This window comes from Stigmatopora argus, chromosome 11 (genome assembly GCF_051989625.1).
Source record: "Stigmatopora argus isolate UIUO_Sarg chromosome 11, RoL_Sarg_1.0, whole genome shotgun sequence".
In the NCBI taxonomy this organism is placed as follows: domain Eukaryota; kingdom Metazoa; phylum Chordata; class Actinopteri; order Syngnathiformes; family Syngnathidae; genus Stigmatopora; species Stigmatopora argus.
The window spans coordinates 14,545,265-14,570,738 of record NC_135397.1 but is presented as its reverse complement, the minus strand read 5'-3'; the positions used below and the strand labels follow the sequence as shown (position 1 = coordinate 14,570,738).

The window sequence follows — 25,474 nt, the reverse complement described above, 5'->3', positions numbered from 1 at the left end:
ATGTTTGGACAGTTTACCACCCTTAAAAACACAAACAAACAAACAAAAAAAACACAGCTGCTGTAGTCTGCTGTTTTTAAAAGACTAATCCGACTCTTGGAGACTAATCGCTCCTCCTGTGTGCCCTCCGCTCTCCTTTGTTTTGCTGTTTGCTTTTGCTTCTCACTTTTCTGTTGACTCTTAGTATAAGGGAACCGTTGAGGTGCTTTTTTTATTATTAGGAGGAATTGCAGCCCCTGAAAATAGTTTCTCTCAGCGGATTTCAATCATGAGTGGATCCACCCAATAATGAAAACCCTATTTTTTTTGTCTAAAAATGCAATTTTAGGCTCGTAAGTTAGATGGAGGTCCAACGACTTATGTTCTTCATCTTGATTAACGTAGGGGGAACTCAACATGGCTTAAACTCACTTTTGCAAGCCTGTGAATCGTTGCTAAAATCTCATTTACTGATCCGGAAAACTTCTGGCTGCCATTGACTGAGATGAACATTCAATCTAGTTAAACAGTGAATGGACGCAATGATCATTTGCTTCTTTCCTCACAGTTCAAATGGACTGGACACATTGGTTTCAAAGGTGCATGAACATTCACTCAGAACCCTCTCCACTTTTGCCTTTTACACACATGCCAAAACACACAGATTAGGCAGAAAATAAAATCCATGTATATAGTAGTGTATAAATTGGCCACAATCCCCATGTATGGGTAACACAGTTCTGTATTCATAGGTGATATGTAAAGCTGGCACTTTATCACTTATCAGCAGAATCGCAGAGCAATCGCTCCATTGTGGCTGCAATAAAAAAAGATGCGAGCACATCGGATGTCTCTATTTCCAATAACTGTGACCTTGAGGCGGAATGTGATGGTACCCCCACACCATTATCACCAACACTCAACTACAATCTGCTGACTGCTGACTCCAGGCATATGCAGTTGATTTGGGGTGGCGGGCCTAATCGGTGATCCCTTGAGGTTAACCTGAAATCCAAATTGAGTTTATTGTTATATCTAAATAGATGTCCATTCCATTTGAATTATGAGGGCTGGCAGTAAATGATCATGTGTCTATGCCACTGACTGTGATAGGCATAAAACCAGTTTGAATTGTGTCGCTTCCAGCTCTCCCAGTTCGATTGGATTTGGGTGTTCATTGTCCTCAGTGTTAGCCAGAGGGTCCTTCCAACTAAACTTTGTCCTAAAGCGGTTGCCACAAAGTTTCAGCCCATATTAATGTTAACATAAAATTGCAAAAATGTTCACTTTTTTATTTTCTATTTTTCCTAAATATTCAAAAATGTACCTGGCCTTCTTCTAATGGTAATGAACAGTCTGCGAAGCTTGGGTATTAAATTAAGTCCAAATTGCATTAAACAGTCATAAAATTAATAAATGGGGCCCCCCTGGGGCTTAAAAAGTCAGAAAATTTTAAATGTACAAATCCTGAAAGTGTTAAAAATCATTGGTATTTGCTTTCGTAGTTCTTAAATTCCCCAAATTGTATACGACGCTGTATTGCATGAAATTGTGTTTGGGTTTATTTTGAAATTGTTGGAGTCGTTGAATATATAGATATACCTGGTTTGGCAAGTAATTTGCCTGGAAATTGACATTAAATTTTATTTTCAGTGGTTTAAAAAGTACGTAAAAATTCTTAAAGTTCACTTGATCAAATCTGTAGAAACCCTGTATTTTCTCTGTTTTTTTCCCTTTAATGTCCCAGCTTTACCTGGAATTTTAACAGCACATTCTGTTGACAGTTAGAATCCCGGCGACCTCAGATTGTCCTTTGCCTGTCGCCTCCCTGCTTGGGATTGTTTTTGTTTCTGCGGCGGCGGCGGCAAGGCTTAAGTCTGATAATCATCAGCGAGATGCGGTTCATCACTTCCGGACAGCCTTGTGACGTATCAAGCTGCCATCGTCTTCCTAAGCGATATACTTGGCCGCTGAGTTCTTTTAACTAAACATTTTTTTGCAGTAATCTGTAATGAGAGATACTGGGATTTTTTTTTCCAGCTGGTATTGAAAATGTACCTAAAGGATCAATGTGGGGCCTTGTTGGTTCATATTAGGAAGCAATTGACTTTGGACTGAGTTATAAAGCCATTAGTTGATTAGTCAACATACGTCTTCACAAAGAAGCTAGTTCCTGCTTAGCACTCAGTCTAATTAATCCACAGTACCAGTCACAAAGGGACCTGCCGCCCATTCTTTTTCTACCCCCGCCCACCTTCCCTGGCCTGTCCCATTGGCATTTTGGGGCAGAGGGTGTTCAGCGGGACCTCCTGGGCACCCCTGCTGCCCTAACCCCTGCCCCCCCACCAGGGGAGCATCTGTGGATCGATCTGGGGCCAGCTGGCGTATAACAGTCCTGTAAACCACCTAACCCCTCCTTACTCATAGGTACGTCAAGATGAGTATGAAAGAAAAATAATTTGGTATGGGAAAATTTAATAATTTAGAAGAGTTACGTTTTGTGTTGTGCACATTTATTCGACTTATTTATTTGGGGGCCAACGTGTAAAATTGTTGAATATGTTGGAATAGTCTTTAATATTTTATACAATCTATATTTAACCTATCTTTTAAAAAAATGCCTTAAAGTGATTGCCTGAAAATCAAAGTGATCATATGATGATATGAATTGATCTAACAAGTTATAGGGATCAAAACATTTTTATGAATATATACAAGTGGATTGAACGTTATTAATAACATTTGCGTGCTGGTCCTAGTGACTTAATTTGCAATTCCTGTTTTTTTCCATTTCATTAGTCGCATTTCAAATTGATTAGAAAGGACATCTATGTTCTTGCTCCCCTTCTTAATGATTGCAATTCCCCGTATCAGGTAATAATAAACCATACAAACACAACGCGGCACACATTTACTCACATAGGGCGGACTTAAAAGACTAATTTTCCCCAAAGTGGGTGCCATCAGCCTTTTGTATGCACCAAAGATTCTGTAGATGTCGCTGTATGACGCTGACAGCCTGACTGTCTGGGTATGCGCTATATTTATATACACCATCAAGTTAATGTTACATCGTTCTCATTTCCTTTAGCTTACCTCTGGCGTTTTACACAGTTTGCATTAAGCTAATATGGTTGTTATAGAGCTTTGTGTTTGAAATTAGTGGTGAGCCTAAAAAATATCTGAGTCATAGCACGTCACTACTAAAGGCCCAAGTATAGAATGCACGGCTTGAAATATAATTTTGTATTTTATACACAGTTATGGGACAATGTACAGTCGTACCTCTACTTACGAAATTAATTGGTTCCAGAACTTTTTTCATAACTTGAAAAATTCGTAAGTAGAGCAGGACTTTATATGTAAATTCTCTAATTCGTTCCACGGTCCTTACACAACTACCAACTAAACCCTTTAAAATTCGTCAACGTGTCCCAATTTTGTATGAAAGATGTGAAACACACAAAAATGAGAGAAAATGATTTAATAATGTCTTAAAATGAATAAAAAGCATACAAAATCTATCCGTATTGAAACGCAGGCGAACAAGAGGAAGTTAACGGTAGGCAACAGAGAGAGCCCACAAACACGAACACATGAACACATCTCATAAACGCAACATTAAGAATTCAAACAACAACAGTAATCAACAACAAACATTAACGTTTTATGTTTTCTATGAAATTTAATTTTTCACCCATTTTATTAGCTACTGGTTCTTACCTGTTTGGATTTAAGTTGCCCTTCTGCAGTGCTAGTGGATCGACGTTTAAAAAAACTATTCAAAGACGATTGCCTTTGATGAGTTTTAATTGTTTCTATAATGCAACAGACAAACATCGTCAAAGTGAACACTTTTTCTGGATGTTTTTTTTTTCTACGGAGACAGAAAGTTCGTGAAATTTCTCCAGCATTTCTTTGATTTTTGCTGCTGAAATGCTTGCTCCTTCCTCCTCGTCCGCCTTCTTTCCGAGAGTTCGTTTTTATGCCCCTCGACCAACTCATCATTATCCTCCTTGATGACCATTTTTTTTTTTAATTTTCTTGAGAGGCATGATGATAAAAACATAAGCAGCTGCTTCATCCACACTTGATAAAACTCAACAAAAAAAACACCGTCAGAACTCTGTGACGCCGAACGGCGGTCAAAAGTACATACGAGAGAATCTTGAAACCTGGACAGTGGTTGTTGTGAGACACCCAATGAGAGCCCAGTAGAGTGTAGCTTGGTGTGCTAAAGCGAGAATCAATGCATCTGCGACATTATTTTCAAAATAAAATAACGGATTAGGAAATGCATTTACTTTTTGATCGATTTCGTAACTTGGATCTTTTTTGCATATAAAAAAAAATCGTAACCTGAAAATTTCAAACCAAGAAGGATTTATAAGTAGAGGTATGACTAAAACTAATTAAAATGCTATTGAAGGTAAAGAAATTAATGTGTTTGCTACATTTATTGGTTTGTTTCAATGGGCATTTTGCTGTTCCTTCTGTTATGTGAGCCTTGGCTAACTGGGGCCAGTTTAATACAGAAATCACATTTAAGAGGCGACTAACTCCTCAGTTGCTCAGTATTGTATTAAAAACAGTTGTTAATCGCAGATGATAAAAAAATACACAGAGGATAATGATAGCTGTCTACCTGTATTTTTAGCATGAAACTAGTGAGTAGAGGTATTTTTATAATGGAATCTCAATATTTTCCCATAAACATAATGTGTCTAGAATGTGTCCTCTACCCACACAAGTGCTGCATTAACAAGGCGCTGCAACCAGGGGGTAGCATAAAGCCACCAACCTCTCCTCCCCTTTCCTCATAATGCACACGCCAACCATTCATATGATTTATTTTCCCAAAGCATATTCTTGTCCTCTGTTATGAATGCCCTCCTGCTTTTCATCTTACACATTGTCACAGACTCTAAACCTCTGCCCTTTTTAACTTTTTGTATTCGTTTCACAAACACTATCCAGGGGAAAAGAAGGCTGTTGTCATTGTTTTGACACTCCTGTTCAAATCTTACCAAATGTTTGTCGTTCATTGTGCCTATTCATCTGCATATCCTTAAGTCCCATTAGTGGCGATTATTTTCCCCCCGGCTCGTCTCTATTGTCATCTTAAGCAAATCCCCTTCATCTTAAGAGTTGGCCGCATTTAGCAAATTCATTCATAAAAGTATCTACATGCCCTATTAGCTTAGTATAATAGCTTAGGTGTAATCTACGGAGAGATAATTTCCACCCCACTCCCCCTCAGCTCTCGTGTTCTTGTCCCAACGGGACGTTCTTTGGATACATTGCCACGTCTTTGCCAACGAGGCTCAAATGTCAGCACCAAAATGTCAAGTGGCCAATTTTCTTCTGTACTTTTCTATATTCCATTTTTTCCTGCCGCAGGTGGGAAATGAAAGGCGTGATGGGTGTGGGGAGAAATGTAAAAGGAAGATGTATCAACATAAAATGGAAAGGGAACATGTAGTGCTCACTCATTTCCTGACATGTACAGCGGAAGACGTCCATTTAATTTGAACTGGGAGGATAGCTGCAAACCCCCCCGGTCAAATGAATTGGACATCTATTGCCGTCAACAGCGCTGAAACGTGATCATGCGATGCAAGGCATTAGTAGATACCGCACAGCCCACCAAGGCAGTCCCACACCACCTGATCAGTCGCAGGGAGGTGACTTTTCTTTATGTCCTCAAAGTTTTTTTTTCCATGAATGTTTTGAGGTTCCTAAACAGCTTTGACTATTCCCTTCCTTGAGAGAGGCCGGCTTTTCATAATCCTTTTGGGTGGGCGGGAAGTCTTGAGAGCGTCGATCCCTGCCAAATTCAATGGCAAGATAAAAAAAAAGGGAAAAGAAAAGTGCTCCTCTTTACTATGTTAAACAGATCTGGCTGAAGATGTATTGCTTTCTTCTCCAGATCATGCAAAAGCCTTTTGGTTGGTTGCCGACAATTTGCCATTGAAATATTATTCAAGCTATGAGACTGAAGTCAATTTTGATTATCAGCTGTGAATGATTGAATCGAGGAAATGTGATGGAAATGTAGCATGACTCAAGTTTGGTAAATAATGAGCAATCCCTGATAAAACCCCCAATATTTTTACACTCAAGTTGAGGGAAACTGCAAAACCAAAATACACGATAATAAAGAAAATTACAAATACTCTAACAGAAAAACCCTTAAAAAGAATTACAACACCAACAGGCATTTTCTATTAGTATGCTGTCAAAAACAAGTAGAGCAACAAACTCAGATGTGGACTTCTGTTAATACTCTAACTACTCTGTTGCTGTTTGTGCTTCTCGGCCATGGCCAAGGTACACGCACAATCAGACCCAGCAAACTAAATAAACAGTACAGGTGTTTTTTCTTTTTCCTGAATCATGTATATTAAAAAAGGCCCTAATTTGTAAGCCATATTTATTTTTGTTGAGTAATTTACATGATATTTTTCTAGGTTTTATTTATTTGTTTTGTTATTGAGTTGGTATATTTATAATTGGGTCTGTTTCAAATATTGAATGTTAGAAGTGTGGCAAGCAAGTGGCAGTGATGGTAAATTTATGTTAATATTTATGTAGTGTTAGAATTAAACTTTCAACTTCTGCACAGCTTATGTTTTGCTACATGATATTCAAAATACTGCCATTTAAAACAAAAGAAATACAAATGTTTAAAAAAATGGAAATTTATCAACAGAAAATGGGGAGATAAAATGCAAAGAAATTTCTTACCAAAAAGCAAGATTATACTGCCTTATGAACACTATGAAGCACTAACACAGCGGTGGGAAACACGCAGCTCTCGAGCGCCATGCGGCTCCCGGGCAAAATGAATGTGGCTCTTTGCTTCTTAGCATATTTTGTATGTACTGTGGCTCTTTAGCCTTGTTTCATGTTTCTCTTATTTTTATTCTCTCTTAAAACACTCAAATTAATCAGGGCCCATTAAAAACAAATAATACATTTTTATGCCTTCTGATGTAAGTGGCTCTTTGACTCTCACAGTTTAAAATGTTTGCTTTTTGTGTCTAAGTTGTTCGCCAACCCTGCATTAACATAATCAACTTCTCTACTACTGTCCCCCTCCCTCTTTATGTATGTGTGCATTTGACTAAATCCCCCGAGGACCTTGGTGATAAGGTGCCAGATTGAGTTTTCTTGACACGGCCAGATCTTTCCGAGATGTGCATGTGTGAAGACGTCTGGGGAAATGTTACAGGATGCTATCACCGCGTTATCGAACCCCCGCGTTCATGTAAATGTATATGGGCTCTCCATTCCACGTCGTGCCTAAGCGACGCTTCAACTTTGTTTGCACACAAGGATCCTCCTTTGGGCTCCATTCGCAGTGGTTATAAGATGGTGTTTATGGTGATCTCGCACAGACAACTGAAAAATATGGGCAAATGGATCAGTTTTCACAATTCAACTTGAAATAGATGTCATGGCACAGTCTAAGGGTGTTCCATATTTGCTGGATTCTGCTTAACTCATTGGCAGTGCCATTGACAGTAAAAGACATTCAATACAATTTGACTGGGAGGAGTTTGCAGTTTTCACCTTGTTATGATGTGTGAAATTTTAGCTTAAGTTTCACATTTTATTTATATTTATATATATTTTTATATTTATTCAAGATAAATTTCCCATTTTAAGATAAAATTCATTTTGTAATGTGATTACATCTTAGCACGATAGTTTACATTTTCATATACGTTTTGATATCAATTTCATGTTAAATGTTGACTTAATAATAATCGGACATAGGCCCTGTCGTCATTATCAACAACACAAAAAAGCCTACTTGTCATCACACCCAGAAACTCCGTGTGACGAAATTGGTGACTTTGTCACATTTTACCAATAAAATGTGTTAATCTTTCAACCTGATAAGTTTCATGTGCAAACAATAGATTTTGTTTTAATGTACCGTATTTTAACACCGATAGGGCGCATCGACATAAAGGGCGCTCTCAGTTGCGGGTGCAATTTCTGTATTTAACTCATACACAAGGCCCTCCGCCCAAATGGACCCAACATATGGTAGGCTAGCATGCAGTGTATGCACTATGTTTTAAAAAAGACAGGAGATGCAAAACTTAGTTTTATTGTGCTTTATTGACATAATGTGTACTCACATTAGCAGTGAAGTCGTAAACTTTCGAGCCGCGAAATGGGGAGAGATGACTGTTTACAAATAGCGTGTAGGTAAGAAATGCACCCAGTCAGTCCGAGTCCAACAGCGACCTATACAGAATTTGGAATTTAGTGCACACACAAGGCTGTCCGACTGATTGGGCGCCCCACCCATATTGGAGAGGATTTGAGATTTTATAAGTGCACCCTTTAAGTGTGAAAATATGGTAATCAAATCCCATGTTATTGTGCTAAAGTTTAGGAGCTGCTGAAATTTGAATTTTTTATGTATGATCATAAATTGAATGTTTTAACGTGATAAGATACGCTTTAACATAAGTTAAAAAAAAATCTGGTTCAGATCTCATGTTCTTTCAGTCATGTTTTCCAATTATACTTAAAAAAAAAGGATTGAAGACTAACTCACTGACTGCCATTGAGGAGGATTGGCATGGAATCAGTTTGGCTGGCAGCCCTTCTAGTCTAAATGCAGATCTGCCTGCCAACTTCTCCGAAATTTCCAGAGTTTACCTGGACAAGAAACACAAACTCCGGGACTCCGGCCCACCTCCCTAAACTCCGGGAAAAAATAATTGTCACTTACATTTTTTTGAAGCAACTGTTTTAGAAAAGTACCAAATTTCCAATTGAAATGCCTCAAAATTCACACCATCGCTACGGCTTCTGCATCCTAGATTAGCATTTGATTTTAACTGGACTGTAAACCGGATGAATTCGGTAACACGAGTACATTGTGAATCATCCGAGTTATAAGTTCTGACAAATGATTCGTCTTTTGCGACTTCAGAGTGGTAATTGATTGGGAATTGATTGCATAGGTAGCCTCTATCGCTTTAACATTTTAGTTTTAGTTTTTTTTCTTAAGGGAAGTAAGTATTATTAAGGCTGACTAAACCACCAGTCTTTTGTTTTGAAATAAATGCTATTATTTCCAGGGTTATTCTAAAGAAGTAGGCATACACAGCACTGGTAAGTGTTATCAATATGTCTGCTCGGCTTAAGCGTAAAATGGATGGCAATTTGGAATAAACTTTTAATAAGAAAACCAGACACTGGCAGAAGTTTATTAGTTCGTATTCGGCGAAATAACCCATGTTGTAGCGGTCTCCAAAAGGACCGACAGACATTTACACATTCCACAACATGCATGTGTGACTTCAGCGTGACACATCGCGGAATTACTGACTGTAAAACGCACATAGAAGGACCCAAACACAAAGATTAACTTATTTTCCATTATGCTGTTCTTTTTCAGTAGTTTGCAAAAACACGATATTTCAATTAATGTTAAAACATGATAACAGTTTAATTTAAATTGTCATACTTTTTTTTTTTTACATTTTATATCGATTTTGCGTGAATCGCATTCACTCTGGGGAAAAACTCCGGAAATGGGACAAGGGTACTTCTGAAATGGGGTTGACGGAGACTGGCAGCTCTGCATTTGCCGGTGTCGTTTTACTAATTTCGTCATATGCAGTTTCTGGGTGTGATGACAAATAGGCTTTTGTTGTTGATGATGACGACAGGGCCTATGTCCGATTATTATTATTATTATTGAGCCCCAGAAATGACAATGAGATACATGTTTTAATGTCATTTTGAATACGTGCACTGTTTTTCTATCTGGTCTCTGTACAGGAGTCTCCGTCTGGTCGTCGTAAGGCCCTTGCCACCAGCAGCATCAACATGAAACAGTATGCCAGCGCAATGCCTACGCAAACAGACGTCAAGCTCAAGTTCAAGCCACTCTCCAAGAAGGTTGTGTCAGCCACGCTGCAGTTCTCTCTCTCGTGCATCTTCTTGCGGGAGGGCAAGGCTACGTAAGTCAACACCCCAGACTAGGGCTTGGCCATGGTTGATCAAGGCAATGATAGTGAAAGTAGTAAACCCGTAACAATATGCATATCGAAAACACAAAACACTTAGTGCAGTGGTATCTCGACATACGAGCAATTTGAGATACGAGTACAATTTTGAACAAATATTTATTTTGAGATACGAGACACATTTTTATATACGAGCAGATAGCGGACGCGAGAGGCTGCTCATAAAGAACATTATGGGCACTGTCTTTCTGGTCGCAACTCCCTCGTGTAATGTCTCTACGAGACATTCCGAGACCTCCCCGTGGAGGCGGGGCAAATAGAGCCAACCCGGGAGAAGAAAGGTATCAAAATTTAAAACGAAATTAGAATTAAGTTTAGTGTAAAGTTAGATTAAATTTATTTTTGAGTGTGTCTGCATTGTAATCCAAGTTCATTTAAATTTGTTTATGTTATGTTACGAGCGCGTTGCCGTGCAAAAACTATTTATGTCTGGTGGTAACTCGCAATGAGAGGTGCTGAGATATCGACAATGAGGTGTAATCTTGTGAAAACTTAAGTTTCACCCCAACAGAGAGACATAGCGAGGGAGAGGGAAAATGCCGCAGGGCTCCATCTACAGCAGGGGTCTCAAACCGATTCCGCCGAGGGCCGCAGTGGGTCCTGGTCTTTGTTCCAACCGATCCAGTGCCGATATTTTAACCAAGCAGGTGTCTTCTAAAATAAGTAGCACTGACTTAAATTAACTGATTACACTTGCATAAGGTATCCTCTTGTTGAGTTGGAATGAAAACCTGCACCCACTGCGGCCCTTTGAGGACCTGTTTGACACCCCTGATCTACAGAGTGCTTGATCTTGCCACTAAAATTTCAGCTAATGCCAGTACATTTCATCCAGTCAATTTTACTATTCTTTAAAACTGCCACGAGCCACTTTGCAACGGACATCATGGCAACGACTGGAGGAGAGCATTTTTGCAGTCATTCGGAATAGTTTCTGAGTTGCAACATTAGCCAGCGAGCAACAAGCAATTTGCTTTCAAAGTATGCTTCCCTTGTGAACAGTGAAAACGTGCAAACTCTTAAGGCAACAAAGGGGGAATTATTTAATATTTTTTATTATATATGATTCCCGCTTGGGGGCTGTATGATTGTGAGTCCGAATGGGTGGCAATTTGTTTTGAAAGATTTTGTTAGTATTTTCTGTCATTTTAAATGCTTCACTGCAGTTGTGTTCTGCTTCCACTCACATCAGCTATGTCCTGTAAAGCCAGATCAGGTATATTTATTTAGCCCAATGTTAAAATATGACATTAATTGATAAATAATTGCAATCCACTGGAAACCACTTCAGGCTGCACCCCTCCATATGCCCATAGTTAAATGGGATAGGCTCCAGCATCCCTGAGACCCTCGTCAAGATAAGTGGCCCAGAAGATGAAATATATAAATCGATGAAACACAGTAAAAATATTAATGGCTACTAATAATAATTGTTGCCAGGCCTCCCAGTTGAAATGGATTTGATGTCTACCGGGGTCAATGTTTATAAATCACAATTTTTGAAGAATAATAATTCAGGGCAATCTTGTGCTTCCCAACCGGTCCCACTAGATATATTTCAATTTTTTTTTTAAGACCGCACCCTGTCAATCACTCCCATCCTCTTCTTGAATTGTTATTTATCTTTGAGACACACAACTTTAATATAAAGACACCCTTTCTCTCGTCTGTGCATTATAATTCGATCACTTTAATTTAAAGGAGCCTGCACACACACACTGACGGAGGCCTTTGTTGTGTTGCGGACGGCGGGTCGATGGCACATAACCCTTGTTAACCCTTCGGGGAATGATGTCGACCACACACAAACAAACTCCATCATGCCGCTTCAAATGAACCCCGCCACATGGGAAGCGACAAACACAAAGAACACAGACACACACAGAGAGCGAGAAGGAGAAGATTATGCTGCCGCTTTCAAAGGAGGCGGCGTGAAATAATGTGGGGCGAGGGAGTGGGGACGCGAAGGCCCAGTTGAGACAGAAGATTTTAAAATACTGAGAAGTTAGGAAGCAACAGAGGTGGAGTCGACGTTACATTAAATCCTTTGAAATGGACGCTGTCCTCTTGTCACATCAAAATGCAACGCATTTCCATTTATTCATTGGTACAGCGGTGCATAATCGCCTCTTTTCCCCCCCTCATTTCTGCAGTGTGTTAATCTCTCAAGGTTATGTATAGCCCTGTGAGTTAAAAAAACGCATTACAAGTGCACAATATGCATTTGCATTAATGTGAATTTTTTTCTAACCCACCACCCCCGTTACAGCGACGAGGACATGCAGAGCCTTGCCAGCCTGATGAGCATGAAGCAGGCTGACATTGGCAACCTAGACGACTTCGAGGAAGAGAACGAGGAGGATGAGGAGAACAGGGTAAACCAGGAAGAAAAGGCTGCCAAGATCACAGGTAGCTGTGCAATGAATGTTTTACGTATGACACATTTTATGAAAGGATTGTCGGCAGAAAGATTTGTTGGATCAAAAATAACTTTATTAACCAAATTAACATAATGTATCGATTTATGTCCTCATTCATTTGCTCCATCCTCTTAATTCATATGAAGTTCACCTAACCAGACAGTGTCACAAGTCCCACTAGTCTGCTGGAAGCTACTAATTACAGAGTCACTTAACTTTCAGTCGCCTGATGGTGTGGAGCAGGGGTGCCCAACTCTGGTCCTCGACGACCCCTATCCAGTATGTTGTCCATGTCTCCCTGCGCCAACCCACCTGAATCAAATAATCAGGGTTGTTATCAAGCTTCTGGATAGTTTGCTGACGTGTTGATCATTTGATATAGGTGCGGTAGAAGAGGGAAATGTGGAAAACAGATTGGATAGGGGTCCTTGAGGACTGGAGTTGGACACCCATGGTGTAGAGCAGGGGTAGGGAACCTATGGCTCGGGAGCCACATGTGGCTCTTTTGATGGGTGCATCTGGCTCTTTGCTAACCTGTGAGCTAAAATCTGGAAATCGCTGGTGACAGAACTGAGATATTACATCTAGAACTGCTTTAATCTTCATTTTTTTGCTTTAATCTTCATTTTTTTGCAGTAGACTCTTCTGGAATGCATCCTCTCATTGATTAGCAAAAGCATAAGAATCTTTTAAAAAATATTCAGTTTTTTCCACTTTAAAAGTGGTGAAATTACTAAAAAAAATTGAAAAGGAACTCGTTTACATGTATGTATTTTGCCTTTTAAATTTGTAGTATGGCTCACAAGGAATAACATTAGAAAATATGAATTGTTTGTGGCTCTCTTCGTCAAAAAGGTTCCCGACCCCTGGTGTAGAGGTTGACTCGCCTGAACTTAGTGGGAAGGCGCGGGCTCGATTCCTGCTGGTGGCAGTACGATATGATTGTCAGTGCGGATGGTTGTTTGTCTGTGTGCCTTATGGCTGACTGGCGACGAGTCTAAGGTGTAGTCTGCCTTTCGCCCGCATTCAGCTGGGATAGGCTCCTGCAACCCTTGTGATGATCCACGGTCCCTAAGATGAATGAACGAACGAGACTTCACTTTAAAAACTAGGTCGCTATAATGACCAGGAGAAGTACAAATCTACTTTTACCATGATCTCTTAACTTGAATCAGATAGTCTTCTCAAATTCCCCTTACCTAACTCAAAAGCCAACTCAGTGCTAACTGATGTCAACCCTAGTCTAAAACTACCAATTGGTTATCACAGACTTCTAAATGTTTGGTCTTTTGTAATCTGTCCAACCACCTAAGGCTAGTGTTAACTTGTTCTTCCGTAATTTACCAAAGAATTGGACCATAATACCAGTGCCTACCCAACTCAGCAGAACTGCTTCGCTGTAGCAAACTGGGTACCTTTTTTTCTAAAGGAATTTATTGTTTTCAATCTGTCAAAATAGGAGAAAGAAAAAGTAGCGTCTTTTATATAGGCCCAAATATATGGTAAATACATGACGTCCGGCATGCGTGTAATGCATTAAAATACATTCATTCGTTTTCCATACCGCTTATCCTCTCAAAAGTCGCAGGGTTTGCTGCAGCCTTTCCCAGCCAACTATGGGCACTAGGCAGGGGACACCTTGAGTGGCCTGCCAGCTAATCGCACATAATCATACATGTCGGAGATAAGTGTAAATATTCATCCATTCATCTGCCATATAGCGTAAAAGTTGCGGGGGATGCTGTAGCCTATCCTAGCTGACTTCGGGCGAAAAGCCGACTGGTCGCCAGCCACGTGTAGGGCACACAGAGAGACAGACAGAAAGTTTAAATATTCAAATTTTAATTCCAGATGATGGCAACGGTGGATTATAGTTGACAAATATAAATTATCATGGAAATTTATTAGACATGTATCAAATGCAATATAATCGCACCTTCATTTAATGTGTATGTCCTTGCTATGTTTTAATATATGTCCTCTCCTCCCTCCCACTTAGCCTAATCCAACTTTCCTTCCGCCTCCTGTTCAGCCTTATGCTTTCTCTCCTCGCTCTTTTGTCTCATTTGTATGTATGCACATCAATCGCCTACAGCCATGCTTCGCTTAGCGTGTGTCTCGCTAGGAAAAAGACAAAACCTCCACCAACTTGTACCTACAAGCTTCTCCGATGATGCTCTCATGGATGCAGGGGTTCTGAAACATTTTTATTTCCTTAATCCTAACATTGATCCTCAGATCACAGTTCGACAACTGCTGCGTCAAAATAATCACACCTTCTTCCACACATATTTTTGCTGTTTCTCTGAGTTCTCTTCAACGCCTTGTCTTCTTCCGTCCTTCCTTGTCGTGTTTCCCCGTGATCTGCAGAGATAGTAAACCAGCTGAATGCCCTCAGCTGCTTACACAGTGACGATGACGACGATGGCATCGGCGTTCCTAAGCGAGTGTGCAAGGTGGCCGCGAAGCCCGCCGCTTCCTCGCAAGGTTTTATTTATTACCGACTATCTCCCATCTGGTCGTGTCTTGTGAAACCTCTTTCACTTTATTTTAGTTTGCTATTTCTTTATTTCTTTCGTCTTTTCCCAAGTGTTTTGTTTCTCACAAATTGATTTTACATTGGTTTTGTGAACATGTCACACGTTTCGGTGTTGTGGTTTTGTCCTAAACTGCATTCGGTAGTGAACCAAAACAGGTAGACTTCATTCGGATACGACTGAATGTAAAACAAAATCATTGTTCCCCTGATAATATTGATTAATTGAATCTGTCAAATAGCTTAATTTACCCTGTGGTACAGTTTGGTAGATATTGTTTTGTGGGATAGTAATGGTAAAACAAAGGTTCTTACACGAACATTAAAATTGAAATGTTATAACTAATATCTCAACTATCATACTGGTGTAAAGATGTAAAATTTAATCAACGACTCACCTGTAGAACATGGTACATACGTAGAGATTAATGCATGTACCAACATGCAATTTTCCGAGTAAGTGGTACTCATTTCAAGTCATTAGAATTTTTTTTCACCTGTATGTTGCTTATGGCATGACAAATTTATAGAAGTCCTTATTGCTTTCACTAAAAAGTCCACCTTTCTGTCCTTTTTGTTCTCACTGACCTGTTGTTAAATGAAGTTAGGTTGCGATCTTTAGACATTTATTTTCACCTGTAGCTTTTTCTATGTATATCTAATGAAATATTTATACTATGTACACACATCCCCACACAGTTATCGGCCTAAAATGTGTCACCACAGAAAACCACCACCCATCTTATCAGCAAAGTGTACTCACTTAGCGATACCTCAAATAGAAAAAGCCATGCGGCTCTTTCCAGACCTTTCTTGGCATCTCATTTTCGCACCCCTTCGCCAGCCCCTCGTCACCATGCAAATAAGCTACAATGGTGAAGACGAAGAAGATAAAGTGGTCAAGTGTCAAGGCCTTCAGCCTGCGTCGCTGTAGCAACTTCACGGCACTCGTCTCCCACAGTAACACCCCTTGTTAATTGCACCAATGTTTTCAGAAAGGAGCTCAGTCAAGTTTAGCTGGTGGTTACTTGTGGTTCACTCCCAAGTGTAGCCCTTTTTTATCCTTGTGAAAACTGTTTTCATTTATCATGGGTATTCTAAGTTTTCATCAGTCACTTTGATTGACTTTTTATTCATCCCTCCAAAGAGTTGATCAACAAGCTGAACTTTTTGGAAGACAAAGACAACGAAACTCACCCGGCCATGCTTGCCAACCCTTTCGAAGAGCCCGAGGATCACTTCCCTGAGGCCAACCACCTCAACCCATTTGATGATCCTGACGAGGATGGTATGTTAGCCGATGAGCATGTATATGTATATGTTCATTAATATGTATTGTCCTTTTATTAATAAATCAAACTCAACCTCAAGGCGCATCTTCACTAAGACATTGCCGAGAAAAAATGACAATCCTTCCCTTCAACAGAACCACCTTGTCAACCCTCAGCTTTCCCAATCGACGAATCGTCCTACAATGCCTCCAATCCGTTTGATGAGTCCACTGAGGAGTCGCGTGACATGACGCCGGGGAACCCCTTTGAAGAGCCAGAGACAAATGACAGCAACCCTGAGCCAGAGCCTCCGAAAGCCCGACCCCGGCAAGGGATCCGGCCAGTCGACATGAGCAAGTACTTGTATGCCCAAGTCGGGCACAACGATGAAGAGGAGCTCGATGAGTATGTTAATTTTAACTTTCCTACTTTTTAGTTTTTCAGTTTTTTAGTTGTGATGACTTTTGTTTTTTATTTTGATGACTTTTTTTACTCTACCACTTTTTATTTTTTCAGTTGTGATGACTGTTCAGGTAGAATGGACAGTGGTATCTGATAGGTTGGTGTGAAATCAATCAATTAATTTTAAGTAGACCAAGATGCTAGTTAAGATGTGGTTTGGTTTAATTTGCAACAGCTGAAGCTCAGACAAACCAAAGATGCAGACGTCAGACTTCAAATTATGATTTAGGCTAAGGACTCGTGCCATAGATACATGTATGTCCCAGAGATTTTGTGATTAAGACCACAAAATCTGAGACAAGAAACACAGAAACCAAGACAATTACTTTTCAGACCATAATCAAAATAGGCCAAAACCTTAATGAGAACAAGACAAAAAATAATTGACCCATTATGATTAGAGATTGACTGATATCGGGGTTTCAGGACGGATACCGATTATTAGTAGTTAGAGGAGGCCGATAACCGATATTTGGAAACAATATTAATTTTCAGTAAAAGTGTAAAAATTAGTACAAAAAAATAATAATGCAAGCATTGAACTTTATTAAATCAAACAAATATAGGCGTATATGTGTATGTATATATGTTGATATACTAAAGGAATGACAAAATCTATTCTACCCATATATTTATTAAGGAATATATTGAGAATTATTACAATTTATGTTTATGAATGTTGTTGAATGTACATTTCAACTTTATCTGTATAGCGGCAAGGCAACAGAGAATTAGAGTTGCATTGGTGCCAACGTGTGTGTGTGTTTATCTATAATTCTTATAAAGCGATTTATGGGTTTGTGAGTGTGTGTGCGTGTATGTTAAGATTCTCTCGCTACGTTTGTCCAAACCGTGCATCGTAGAGAGTTTAATTTTTTTATGGTCGCCAGAAATGGCTGTCGGATCCTAATAGATGAATGATTGAATTTCTTCACCTTTTCTAAGCTGCACTGAGCCAATTTAGTTGTAAGTTAGGACGCCTTTCCACGTCATTTACAAACGTCATTTTCGGAAGAATTTCCACCAGCGAGTTTCTAGGTGCTCCCCGGAACACTTTTTTTTTCTGTCGTGACAGTAGTTATAAAACATCCACCCATCCATAAATAAACTGTTCTCTATAAAGGGATCATTCATCGGAAGGTTACATCCTTGGTAAAAGATGAGTGATGTTTGAAAACAGCTAATGATTGCTAATGCCACCTCCTTGTTGTAGCAGACAGTTGATGTGCTTTCTTTTAAAATTATTCTTTTGTAGCGGCATATGGCAACAAATGTAGTCGTATGCATTTGCAACCTACCCCCAGTTTTTGGATGGTCTTATTGGATTGGATTGGATATTCGAGAAATTTCGTTGTCAGCTTCTGGCAAGTTTTGTCAGCATTACTCTGGCATGGGAGTGCCATATTGTAGCAAAATTTGTTATATATTCTTTTAAATTGTCAAATTGCTCATGGTTATTTTTGTAGTCATCGTAAATTTTCTTAAAACATTTAGTTTGAATTTTAATGGCTATATCCCCTACCTCTAGCTGCTAGTTCTTTTTTTTAAACTTTAAGGTGCGATATTTGTCAAACAGACCATGAACTGACCCAAAAAAGTATTCCAGGGCAGTTGTGTAATGTTTTATGTAGTGGTTCTTAGTTTACTTTAGAGGCTTGCAGTTGAGGGAGGCTGTCAACAAGCTTGACATTTTATTGACTGTCATGACTGTTGGCTTAAGTCAGAGGTCATTCTCTGCAGAATGAAAAGTTAAATGCTACCTCGTCATGTTTTGACTCGACCAATTTCTTCCGCGGTCGAAACGTTTCTTTTCTTTGGCCGCCGCTGTCCCTGCGATTGCTCCCTCTTTTCCAAATGTGTGTTTATTTAACACTGGTTTGTCGCATGCTGAGTGAGTGTCTTTCACAGCCGCAGCCATATTGATAACATTTTGTGGTATGCGTGGCGGGTCTGTTTGTGAATCTGTTAGTGGTGGACCTTGACAAGCCAGATTTCGAGCTGACTCCTGACTGTGTTAATCAGCTCAGTAGTATTGTTCATTGTCTCACACTCAACGCTGCTTCTTAAAACTGAGCTATGTTGAACTTTTATTTTTTGTAGCAAGTATTTTAATTCTTTGGTATTGCAACCAGGTCCAACCCATTCTTCGAGCCAAGAACGAGCCCCATGCAGACACATGCTATTCTTGACGTCAGTAGCAGTGAGAAGAGGCGGGCTCCGGCACCCCCAGACTCATTTGGCTCCGGAACGCTTGCTCCCAATTCCAAAACCAGTTTGGGCCCGGATGGGGAGAAGAAAACCTTGCTGGTTGGACATGGTCCAGTGGTGGCCGTCATGGGGCGAGAACTGGCCTCGTCATCACCAAAGGTAAGCAGTTAATAGTGATGCAGCTACTACTCTTTTTTCCCGACAATAAGGTGCAGTTAAAAGCCAATATTTTTCCTCAGAATTTGCATTGCACCTCATAAACCAGTGCGCTTTTTGCATGAAATCTGGTTGTGCTTACATCAAGCTAGGCTTGGCCAATAAATGAATGTTATAATTTTTTGTTGTTGCAAAGGATAAAAAAGTGGTTTTGTTGTTGCATTATGCTGAAATAGAAATTGAATGTTCCATGAGAAAGAGTTTGTGTAGTTGTTTTGGGGTCCTACAGCACAAATAGCGGAGAAAAAGATTACATTTAAGATTTACCTACTTAAGAACTACCTTTGTTCCACATTAATTTTTTAACCTATTTTTTAACATTGTTTTGAGCTTTCTTCGTCTTTAATTTTTATTCTCTCCTTAAGGGCCATATATTACCATTTTAACCCCCCAACCCAAATTAAACTGGGTTTTCGTCATCTAAAGTCGCTATGTGACAGAATGTTCCCAAAGCCTCGAGATTTTAAAATAGACACGCCTTTGCTATGTTCATGGCGATTTTTGTAAAACAGCGCTAGTTCCTGGGTGAATGATTCACATGTACGTCCGTATTAGACTAAGGTAGTCTAATTCATAAAACAAATATTGCCATATCAAGCTAACCAATTGCATGATAGCTTGGCATTGCCACAGTAACTTGGCAACGCATTTACTTCTGCCCACTAAAACAATTTTTTTATTAAAGAAAATAATGATTTTACTTATGGGTTCATCAGAAATTCTTGTTGAACGGTGCAGCTCTAGCCACAAGTATGAAATTGTGGTCAAAGTCCCCATAAATAAAATTGCGTACCTACATTTATATTGATCCTTACATCAGCTTTCTTTCCAAATGCACACATACACACAAACGCGCGCACAAACAGTGCACCTCATTTGAATATTTGTTCATTGAGGGTTGGGGGTTCTCCAAACCAATGTTTATTTATTTTTTTATTGAAATTAGGCAAATGCCGGCTGGCTCTAATTAAATGGCTCATGGTCACACACACTCACAGCAGGAGTCAGACCACTGGTGGGGAATGATTGGTTTACTCTGCATATATATGTTTGCGTGTGTGTGTGTGTGTGTTTGTGTGTGTGTGTGTGAAAGGGGTTGAATGGGTCTATGTGGGGGCTTAAACACAGAGGGCTTAACTACAGCAGAGCGATCACAAGGGGGTGTTGACCCCCTTCACGCACTCACCCATACACGCAATTGTACAGTACGCAAACGGAGCTCGCACACCCCCCCACACACACTCCGTGCACCACTGCCACCATGCACCTGGGTAACTGACTGTTTTAGTGGCTGTCCATGTAATTATGGCACAGTGCCTTTATCGCTCAACCGCACTTGCCTGTGACCGTGATTGGGGGGTGGCGATGGGGGGTGGTGATGGGGGGTGTGCACTTTAATTACCCAAAACCAGTGGCCTGTGGTGGGCCGCACTTGGCCAAGAGCCGCCCTGCCTCTGGATGGAGGAACACAGGAAGGTGGGGATGCAAAGGATGGATTTGGGGCGCTGAAGAGGTGTTGGGATTTTTGTCAGAGACTGTGGACATTGTAGAGGTATTTCTTGGTCTCTCTAGGTGGCGCCACCACATTCAACTGGATCGAATTCCGGCATTTATTTTAATTAATGACAATAGATAGTCAATATATTTTGATTGGTTGCTCCCATTTTATTTACTGTTTTGACTTCAGGCCCCACTTCCCCACTTTCAAATGAGGTGTATCGCAAGCATGTGTTCAGAATCACAAAGTTCTGCCGACACATACAGCAAATCCAGTGTTAACTAAGTATATACTCTTCAGCCTACAAAAGCTCCCTAAAAAAGCCAAGGTACGAGCACAACTTAGTTTCTTTCTCCATAACGGGAGAGTATTTACCGTACTTTTCTTAATAGCATATCAGCACAATGACAATTAAATATATCATTTAGTAATGTATTGACAGGATCTACAAAGTTGATTTTATTCCCCCATCTGTTGTAATTTCACTTAGACCAACAAGAATAACATTCGTAAATACACTGTACGGTAGAACTGTCATCCCTCGCCACTTTGCGGCTTCAGTCTATCGCATTTTTTAAATTTACAAGTACCCAAAATAAAATAAAAAATTCATAAACATTTTAAAATTCGCGCTGAAACTCATAAGCGCTGTAGTCTCCTTGAGGAAAGTCCAAAGGAGAAAGGCTGGCTGCTCGCCAATGAAGAATAATGGCGGGCCGAATTACTAGAATTAAAAGAATTTCATTAATGCTGTGAAGGAAAAGACCATAACTTCATGCTACAAAAATTTGTGGCTGAAAAAAAATCTGCCATGATTATGAGGGATTTACACCTGAGGAGGTTCATTGCTCAGCTGTGTAGATAAGGCCGTGAAGCTGGCTAGGCTAAGCTAGCTAGGCTTCTCGGACATGACAATGGAGTCAGACAGATGAGAATCTCGTCGAAATCATGATCAGGGAGTGAGGAAGAAGAGGGAGGTGGCATGTCCTTGTACAAAAACATATTTGTACCAAAAAAATGAAACATCAGTCACAACTCCCCATCACCATGTTCCTTGTGCGCCTAAAACTTATAATATTTAGACATTTATTATACATATAGATTATATTTAAATATTATTACATTGCACTATTTACATATGTATATACCCGTGTAACGTTTTGTTTGTGTATATGTGTGTGTTTGTGTATATATGTACAGTAATCCCTCGACTATCACGGTAAATGTGGACCAGACATGGCCGCGATAATCAAAAAACTGTGAAGTAGGCCCACCCCTTTATTTTATTTTTTTAAATTCTTCAGTGCTGAGTCCTAGTAGCAAGCGGCAGACGGGAAAGTTGCTTCCGCTTGCGAGTTTCAGCGTGGATTTTCACATTTTCATGAACTTAAAAAAATAATAATAATAAAAAATAAAAATAAATTAAAAAATGTCCCCAGAAAAAAATCCACCATGTCGTGAAGCTGCGAAAGTTCAACCGCGAAATGGCGAGGGATTACTGTATATCTCTCGGCGTGTAAGGTGGGATCCTACTTAGCATTTTTTTTTATCGTTAACCATCTCCCATCACCACACTGGCCTCCCTTCTCATCTCTCATTAAAGTAAGTCACCTCTGTATGTATAGAGAAGCGATTGTACAACTTTAGCATCCGTCATCAATTATTTTTTTCCTTTTCAGTTGTTTCCTTTAATCGGATCGGAGGCATCTCCAATGCATACCTTTGTTTTGTTTCAGAATTTGGCATTTGGAAGGTTTTTTTAATTGTATTTTTTGCTCTATTGTTAGACGATATTGTTAATTCTTTGTGTAGCCTAGGTTTACCTAGCCATAGTAAACACCAACTCAAAACAGTGACTTTTTGTCAACTTTAAATTGGGGTAATCTCTTAACCATTGAGGACAGTGTTTGAAATATTTCCAAAAAACATGTTTTTTTATGTCTACTGAAATTTTAAGGCCATTTCATAAATAATTGAAGTTCAAATCTTACAGATTGCTCCTCTAAAATAGAAAAAAATTGGATTAACCATTGATAACCCTGTTAGAACTATGTCCAGAAACATGTTTCTATAATGGCTATTGACATATTGTCTAACAAATAATTAAAGTGCAATTATTACATATGGCTCCTTGAAGCATTGTGGTTCATTTTGGGCCAAAAACTACCAGAGAGAATTCATAAATTCTGTCATCATTAACTATGCGTCTGATTGTGGGAATCAGAGGAGACTTGCAATCTGCTGCAGTCTGGCTTTCCGCCCAGCACTCAATGAGAATTAAGCATTGGAGAAGAATGGGGGAGGAGGGAGGGGCAAGGTGTAGGCTTGTGTTGCGGAAGACTTCTATTTAGAAATCTCACAGGAACTCAAATAAATGCATGCCAGGTATCAAAACGCTTTTGGTGTTGAGGACAGTTTTTTTATGTTGATGAATGAACAAAAACTTTTTTAATCTAGGGCAAGAAATGCCAGGTGCTTAAGCACCATTTGGGGTCTATCTGTGTTCATGTCTGACTCGCATTGTATTGAATCACTTGCTGCTTGCCCCTCCCTGTTCAAATGCTTGGAGATTGATCTTAATCAATAGCAGTGAAACATGATTATTCACTCCCATCCTTCCCAATTCTAATAGAGTAGATGTCCATTGGCCTCAATGGCAACCAGTAAGTTAATGCTAGAATACCCTATCATCATTCTCTCCACAATTTTGAATACTTGCATCACTCTGTCGGAAAAAAAAATATTTGAATCATTCCAGTATTTATAGTAGAATAACCTGAAGTGGAATATTATCGTTCAGCCCATAACACATTTGCCTTAGTTGACGATGGTAGATGTCCAATCCTTGTTAATTTGGTCAAAATGGAATGGACGTCTACCCTTGCCAATGGCACTGATACATGATCATTCCCTGCCAGCTCTCTCACATCAAAAGGACATTTATCGCTGTCATTGGCAGAGAATGAGTTAACTACACACCGTGGCCAAATAAATGTCTGCTTCAAAGAAAAAGATACTCAGAAAAGATTGTAGGAGATGGAGAGGAGTCATCAGAACGGTGAAAAGACTGTGTGTGTGTGTTCATAAGGCCCAGTGTGAATGGGTTTCTATTTCTTATTCTCCCTGTATACGCACAAACACGAGGCAGCCATGTGTTGGCAGCAAGATCAGAGGGGATTAAGAGAAGACATACGTGCTATGAGAGGCCTGAGACGGAGGCGACACATCGCACCGTGTACGTGTACGGCGTTCAAATAGTGGCATCTTAAATACGCTCGCGTGTGTGTATAAATATAGAGTGTGTATCATATATGCATATACAGTGGTACCTCTACTTACAAAATTTGCCCAGAAGTGGTTTCGTGACTTGGATTTTTCGTAAGTAGCGACATATTTTGCTTTGAATTAGCATAATTCATTTCGCAATCCCTAATACACTGTCAAAACTGGATTGCCTCGACAATAATCTTCATACAGAGGAAGCAGCAAAACACGTGGTAGTTTTTGACTCCCGGCCGGTGGAGGTTATCTGGAAGGGGAGCCCCATCTTGACCGCTCTCAAAATGGCCGCTGCTCGCTCCGCTTCCTTTGTTCTTGGCTAGCCCCCACCCTTCCTAAGAAGGGGGTGGGGGGGAGCGGACGGACGTGTCCACGTGAAGCTCCCACAACCAGATACACCGTCCGAACGGTCGGGAATATATGTAATAGAAGTAGGCGGAGACAAACTTAAGACGGGAATACAGAGGGGTGTGTTATATACAAAGTGATGACAGGCCTTGACCTGTAGGTGTCAGTAAAAATTCTATTCTAGTGACTTTAAATTCATAAGAGTGCAGAAGGGTGCAAGATTAAATATAAGAACACAATTCATATTTCACATACACTCCCTAAACCAGGCAAATATTTTTTTGGGGCCGGCCAACTCAGAAGCTGAATGAATATATTGCTACTATCTACTGCATTTACCGATTTTATTTCTACATTGGCATAAATACATGACATTCTTTCCAGAAGTTGGTAAGCATGTGTCATTGTTAAATAACGACAGACTGTGGTTGCTATCCAGTGAGATTTATGCGAACATTGGTAATTGTGCAACAATTTTCAGTAACAGTAGCACTACAATGCTTTTCGTTTTTAAGTGTCTTTTGAGATATCAGATGGCATACAAATGTAAGCAAGTAATATGTTACAACAACATTTTTGTTCCAACTCCCAAACAATACAGTGGGGTTTTTTGTTTGGCTATTTTGTATTTTGTGTCCGCCTCCAATGCGCTAACCTCAGTTCCGGCATCATGGAGATGCATCTTTGTTCTTGCCAATGGGAGGCCAGCGAGGGGCTAGTAGATAGCCAATGGTAAAGCAACTCTTATCACCACAATTAAAAAGTATATATCTGATACAGGAAGTATATTAGCCATTACGGTGAATGTTTGATGTTGCGTCACATGGATTTTTTTTGTATCCTGGAACAGGGTTTTCGATTGAGGCTTTTTGTAACTTGAATATTTTATATGTAGAAGCATTTCTAAGTAGAGGTACCACTGTATATATTATGTATAAGAGTGTGTGACATTTTTCTTCTTTAATAATCTGCTGTGGCAACGTGTCACAGGACAGTTGTCACCTCCATCTTCCTCCGAACACTAACCCACATCTACCTCCTATCTCCTATGATAGTGTTGGAGGTGTGCACCCTTCATTTATTTTTATTTCAATTTTTATTTGTTTGTGGCAACTGTTCTCCTGGCAGTCTTGCGTCTAGGGTCGAGATAAACGTGAGCCGCAAAATGACCTAGTGTAATCTGGCAATGTGAATAG

General features: G+C 39.8%; 1 protein-coding gene across 6 annotated transcripts in view; it reads left to right on the top strand.

Moving 5' to 3' along the window:
* ehbp1 (EH domain binding protein 1) overlaps positions 1-25,474 on the top strand; it is a 161,797-nt gene that overhangs the window by 29,180 nt on the left and 107,143 nt on the right. For 4 of the 6 annotated variants that reach the window (XM_077612513.1, XM_077612510.1, XM_077612509.1 and 1 more), the window contains exons 6-11: positions 9,793-9,974; positions 12,310-12,449; positions 14,831-14,947; positions 16,144-16,284; positions 16,423-16,672; positions 18,862-19,096. In XM_077612513.1, the coding sequence (XP_077468639.1) occupies positions 9,793-9,974; positions 12,310-12,449; positions 14,831-14,947; positions 16,144-16,284; positions 16,423-16,672; positions 18,862-19,096 (1,065 nt within the window). The remainder of the gene's footprint in view (positions 1-9,792; positions 9,975-12,309; positions 12,450-14,830; positions 14,948-16,143; positions 16,285-16,422; positions 16,673-18,861; positions 19,097-25,474) is intronic. The other 2 variants (XM_077612511.1, XM_077612512.1) reach the window with 2 other exon arrangements.